The sequence below is a fragment of the Oncorhynchus nerka genome, linkage group LG4 (genome assembly GCF_034236695.1).
Source record: "Oncorhynchus nerka isolate Pitt River linkage group LG4, Oner_Uvic_2.0, whole genome shotgun sequence".
Classification (NCBI taxonomy): Eukaryota; Metazoa; Chordata; class Actinopteri; order Salmoniformes; family Salmonidae; genus Oncorhynchus; species Oncorhynchus nerka.
This window is the reverse complement of record NC_088399.1, coordinates 83,194,702-83,200,701: the sequence shown is the minus strand read 5'-3', so window position 1 is coordinate 83,200,701 and position 6,000 is coordinate 83,194,702. Positions and strand designations below refer to the sequence as shown.

General features: G+C 44.3%; 1 protein-coding gene across 1 annotated transcript in view; it reads left to right on the top strand.

Moving 5' to 3' along the window:
- Positions 1–2,387: 2,387 nt before the first annotated feature.
- LOC115128681 (nuclear transcription factor Y subunit gamma-like) overlaps positions 2,388–6,000 on the top strand; it is a 40,944-nt gene continuing 37,331 nt past the window's right edge. Inside the window, exon 1 of the mRNA XM_065017941.1 lies at positions 2,388–2,495. Within this exon, the coding sequence (XP_064874013.1) occupies position 2,495 (1 nt within the window). The 5' untranslated portion in view covers positions 2,388–2,494. The remainder of the gene's footprint in view (positions 2,496–6,000) is intronic.

Below are 6,000 nucleotides of genomic sequence, written 5' to 3'. Positions count from 1 at the left end.
CATACGCACCAAAAGGTTCTCATTTTGTGCACAAATTATTTTACATCCCTGTTGGTGATCATTTCTCCTTTTCCAAGATAATCCATCCACCTGACAGGTGTGGCACATCAAGAATCTGATTAAACAACATGATCATTACACAGGTGCGCCTTGTGCTGGTGTCAACAGGTCACTAAAATGTAGTTTTGTCACACAACACAATGCCACGGATATCTCAAGTTTTGAGGGAGTATGCAATTGGCATGCTGATTGCAGGAATGTCCACCAGAGCTGTTGCTGGAGAATTTCATGTTAATTTCTCTACCATACACTGCCTCCAACATCGTTTTAGAGAATTTGTCAGAATATCAAATCAAATTTATTTATATAGCAGTAGGGCAGAACAGTTGAAACTGGAGCAGCAGCACAGTCAGGTGGACTGGGGACAGCAAGGAGTCATCATGTCAGGTAGTCCTGGGGCACGGTCCTAGGGCTCAGGTCCTCCGAGAGAGAGAAAGAAAGAGAGAATTAGAGAGAGCATATGTGGGGTGGCCAGTCCTCTTCTGGCTGTGCCGGGTGGAGATTATAACAGAACGTGGCCAAGATGTTCAAATGTTCATAAATGACCAGCATGGTTGAATAATAGTAGGGCAGAACAGTTGAAACTGGAGCAGCATCATGGCCAGGTGGACTGGGGACAGCAAGGAGTCATGTCAGGTAGTCCTGGGACATGGTCCTAGGGCCCAGGCCAGTTGAAACTGGAGCAGCAGCATGGACTGGGGACAGCAAGGAGTCATCATGTCAGGTAGTCCTGGGGCATGGTCCTAGGGCTCAGGTCCTCCGAGAGAGAGAAAGAAAGAGAGAAGGAGAGAATTAGAGAACGCACACTTAGATTCACACAGGACACCGAATAAGACAGGAGAAGTACTCCAGATATAACAAACTGACCCTAGCCCCCGACACATAAACTACTGCAGCATAAATACTGGAGGCTGAGACAGGAGGGGTCAGGAGACACTGTGGCCCCATCCGAGGACACCCCCGGACAGGGCCAAACAGGAAGGATATAACCCCACCCAACCGTCCCTACAACCACAGACCACGTGTAACCACTGCAGCCCAGGACCTCCACATCCGGCTTCTTCACCTGCGGGATTGTCTGAGATCAGCCACCTGGACAGCTGATGAAACTGGGTTTGCACAAGCAAATAATTTCTGCTCAAACTGTCTTAGGGAAGCTCATCTGTGTGTTTGTCGTCCCCACAAGGGTTTTGACATGACTGCAGTTTGGTGATGTAACCAACTTCAGTGGTCAAATGCTCACCTTCGATGGCCACTGGCACACTGGAGAAGTGTGCTGTTTACAGATTAATACCGGTTTCAACTCTACATGGCAGACAGCGAGTATGGCGTTGTGTGGGCAATCGGTTTGCTGATGTCAACGTTGTGAATAGAGTGCCCCATGGTGGCTGTGTGGTTATGGTATGGGCAGGCATAAGCTACAGACAATGATATTTTATCAAAGGCAATTTGAATACATAGAGATACCGTGACGAAATCTGTGGCCCATTGTGGTGCCATTCATCCACCGCCATCACCTCAATTTTCCACATGATAATGCATTGCCCCATGTCTCAAGGATCTGTACACAATCCCTGGAAGGTGAAAATGTCCCAGTTCTTCCATGGCCTGCATACTCACCAGACATTTCACCAATTGAGCATGTTTGGGATGCTCTGGATCAACGTGTATGACAGCATGTTCCAGTTCCTGCAAATATCCAGCAACTTTGTACAGCCATTGACGAGAAGTGGGACAACATTCCAAGGCCAGAATCAACATCATGACAACTATGTGAATGAGATCTGTCGTGCTGCATGAGGTGACCAACAGATGCATATATGTGACCAACAGAATCATATCTGTATTCCCAGTCATGTGAAATCCATTCATTTGGGCCCAATTAATTTATTTCAATTGACCGATTTCCTTATATGAACTATAACTAAGTAAAAGCTTTGAAATTGTTGCATTTTATATTTTTGTTCGGTGTACAATACAATGATTAGAAAATATGGACATTGGGATAGAATGGGAACACAGAGTATTTTGGTTTTCAAATGTAGGTTATTATCCTATAAGTGATGTGGTAGAATAAGCTGTTTTACTTGTTCTTTCCGTGGCAGATACACGTTTCTCTGCATGTTTGATGCAGAGAATCTCTTATGGAAAGGGGGTGGAACAGCACCATAGATTTATGGCCAGCAGCCAGCAGGTCCCTAAATTATTCACACACCATTGCACACCCTTTGACTTCCTGGGTTTGTAAAATAATTATGTGAAGCATTTTGTAGTTTGAGGCTCCGAATTTGAAGTTCTTGACGTCGGCGCACCAACGTAGCACAGTTTCCGGTTAGAGCAGAAGTACTTGGCAGCCATCTTGTTTCCCTTTGCTACCGAAATAAAATAAATAATACGGTGAGCTGAACTTCACTTGTGCTAACCCGTAAAACAAAGTGAGTAAAAATCAGATTATATACATGGTTAATATCTATATGTGAAACCATACTGTGTCGCTATGGAATTGGGGCTATGACTTTGCGCATTTTCAATTGCTGTTCTTGTCCAATAGACGATTGTTTTGGAAGATGAACATAGGCGCCATTTCCCTCCCAGCTCTCTGAGCCGCTTATTGGTGGCCAGCTGAAAGGAACCGAGGCGGCCAAGAAACTGCCGCACTGAGGCCGCCATGTTGGCTCTTGTCTAAATTCTGCCTCGTATGACTGGCGATTTTTGGTAGATCCCTAATGGCGTCAGTTTCACAACTAACTGAACCCGTAGAAACCTTGATTGGTGGAATCTAGTCCGAGGTTTGATTGGTCTGAAGGACAGATGCAAACGTAGTCTTTATTGGTTAGAGAGCTTTACCCCAGTTTTGTAAACTTTCCATTGATCAGCAGTACCTGTTGTTCAGTGGCGAATTAGCTCTAACACATGGGCCAATGTGTAACGTGTATCATCGTCTTCCATTGACTGCGTTGGTTTTACCATCGAACACATAAGTAAACTAGCTTAAACAACTACCCGAGACCGGGCTCTCTAACCCTGTTTCTGGAGAGTTACGTTCCTGTAGGTTTTCGCTGCAACCCTAAAGCACACGATTCTAATACTTATTTGGTTGAGCAATTGAATCAGGTTATTTATAACTGGTTGGGTTGAAAACCTACAAGGGTTTAAAAAGGGCAAAGATTGTTGTGGAAAATGAGTCTGAATCGTTTCTTGTTGGAATATGTTCTTTGGATAAAGGTGTTTATTTTGGAAACCCTTTTGAAGTCAAGAGGATGGTTAAAAAGGAGAGTTGGGAAAAGTGGATGCGGTCAAAGCAACAAAGGAGTGGTATGGTGTTGATATCGTGTGTATCTAAAGAGCAAAAGGAGCGTGAATTGTGGCTTATCGACGCATGAAGTAGACTGCATTGATTTTTGGAGTAGGGTATCGGTAAAAGGTGTCATCTCTGGCATCCCGTTGGACATAAATAAATAATATCTTAGACCAAAAATTCCAGGAGTAGTTAATATACGTGGCTTGACCCGTATGGAGAATGGGGGGAAAGGAGCAAAGTTTATCTGTATGTTTGATGAGTATTTACCACCCTCTGTAAAGTTGTGATATACAGTGCATTCAGAAAGTAGTCAGAGCACATTACTTTTTCCACATTTTTGTTACATTACAGCCTTATTCTAAAATGTATTAAATGAATGTTTTTCCTCGTCAGTCTACACACAATACCCCATTATAACAAAGATAAAACAGGTTTTTAGATTTTTTTGCATGTTCATAAAAAATAAAAAACGTAAGTATTCAGACCCTTTGCTATGAGACTCAAAATTGAGCTCAGGTGCATCCTGTTTCCATTGATCACAGAAGTCGCTCTGGATAAGAGCGTCTGATAAATGACTTAAATGTAAATGTAATGTTTCTACAACTTGTTTGGAGTCCACCTGTGGTAAATTCAGTTGATTGGACATGATTTGGAAAGGCACCTGTCTATATAAGGTCCAACAGTTTGACTGTGCATGTCAGAGCAAAAACCAAGCCATGAGGTCGAAGGACTCGTCCGTAGAGCTCTGAGACGGCATTGTGTCAAGGCACAGATCTGGGGAAGGGTACCAAAACATTTCTGCAGCTTTAAAGGTCCCCAAGAACACAGTGGCCTCCATCATTCTTAAATGGAAGATGTTTGGAACCACCATGTCTCCTTCCTAGAGCTGGCTGCCTGACCAAACTGAGCAATCGGTGGAGAAGGGCCTTGGTCAGGGAGACGAAGAACCTGATGGTCACTCTGACAGAGTTCCGGAGGTCTTCTGTGGAGATGGGATAAACCTTCCAGAAGGACAACTATCTCTTCAGCACTCCACCCATCAGATCTTTATGGTAAAGTGGCCAGACAGAAGCCACTCCTCAGTAAAAGGCAGATGACAGCCTGCTTGGGATTTGCCAAAAGGCACCTAAAGACTCTCATACCAAGAGAAACAAGATTCCCTTGTCTGATTAAACCGAGATCGAACTCTTTGGCCTCAATGCCAAGCGTCAAGTATGGCGGAAACCTGGCACCATCTCTAACGTGAAGCATGGTGGTGGCAGCATCATGCTGTGGGGATTTATTTCAGTGGCATGGACTGGGAGACTAGTCGGGATCGAGGGAGAGATGAATTGAGCAAAGTTCAGCGAGATCCTTTATGAAAACCTGCTCCAGAGCAATCAGGACCTCAGACGGGGATGAAGGTTTGTCTTCCAACAGGACAATGACCCCTCCAGCCAAGACAACGCAGAGGTGGCTTCGGGAAAAGTCTCTAAATGTCCTCAAGTGGCCCAGCCAGAGCCCAGACTTGAACCCGATCAAACATCTCTGGAGAGACTTGAAAATAGCTGTGCAGTGATGCTCCCCATCCAACCTGGCAGAGCTTGAGAGGATCTGCAGAGGATAATTAGAGAAACCCCCCAAATACAGGTGTGCCAAGCTTGTAGTGTCATACCCAAGAAGACTCGAGGCTGTAATCGCTGCCATAGGCGCTTCAGCAAAGCACTGAGTAAATGGTCTGAGTACTTATGTAAATGTGATATTTCAGCATTTTTAAAACCTGTTTTGCTTTGTCATCTCCAATTCCACCAGACATTTTTCTTTACATTTTGCTAATGGCCATTTAACCTAAATATGCACCATATTCACTGTTTACATTTCCACGTACTGCCTGCCAGTTATTGTGAACCACATTTTTGTGTGCACTGACTCTTATCAGAGAATGGTTTGCAAGCCCTGTCACATCCTACGAGCGTCAGAGCCGGTGTAGTACTATTCGACCTTAGTCCTGTATTGACGCTTGTTTGATGGTTCATCGGAGGGCATAGTGGGATTTCTTATAAGCTTCTGGATTAGAGTCCCGCTCCTTGAAAGCGGCAGCTCTAGCCTTTAGCTCAGTGAGGATGTTGTCTGCAATCCATGGCATCTGGTTGGTATATGTACTAATGATGCACCGATATGACATTTTTGGCCGATACCGATATCCAATATTTTCCTTGCCAAAAAAAACCTGATACCGATATTTTAAATTTTAGCTGCCTTTTAAGCATTCTAGTACAGTTAAATAGTTAACATACACACAAGCGGACACAGCGGTCTAAGGCACTGCATCTCAGTGCAGGAGGTGTCACTACAGTCCCTGGTTCGAATCCAGGCTGTGTCACATCCGGCTGTGATTGGGAGTCCCATAGGGCGGCGCACAATTGGTCCGGGTTTGGCTGGGGTAGGCCGTCATTGTAAATAAGAATTAGTTCTTAACTGACTTGCCTAGTTAAATAAAGGTTACACACACACACCACACTGACCAAAAAGGTATTTTGTTGGCATTTACATATGTCCCCATTACCAGTAAAACAAAATCAAAACCCATTTATTTCACTTACTTGCTGTGCTGTTTCGTTGTTCAGTCGTTTCATTCTCAACCAGGATTTCTATGGAAC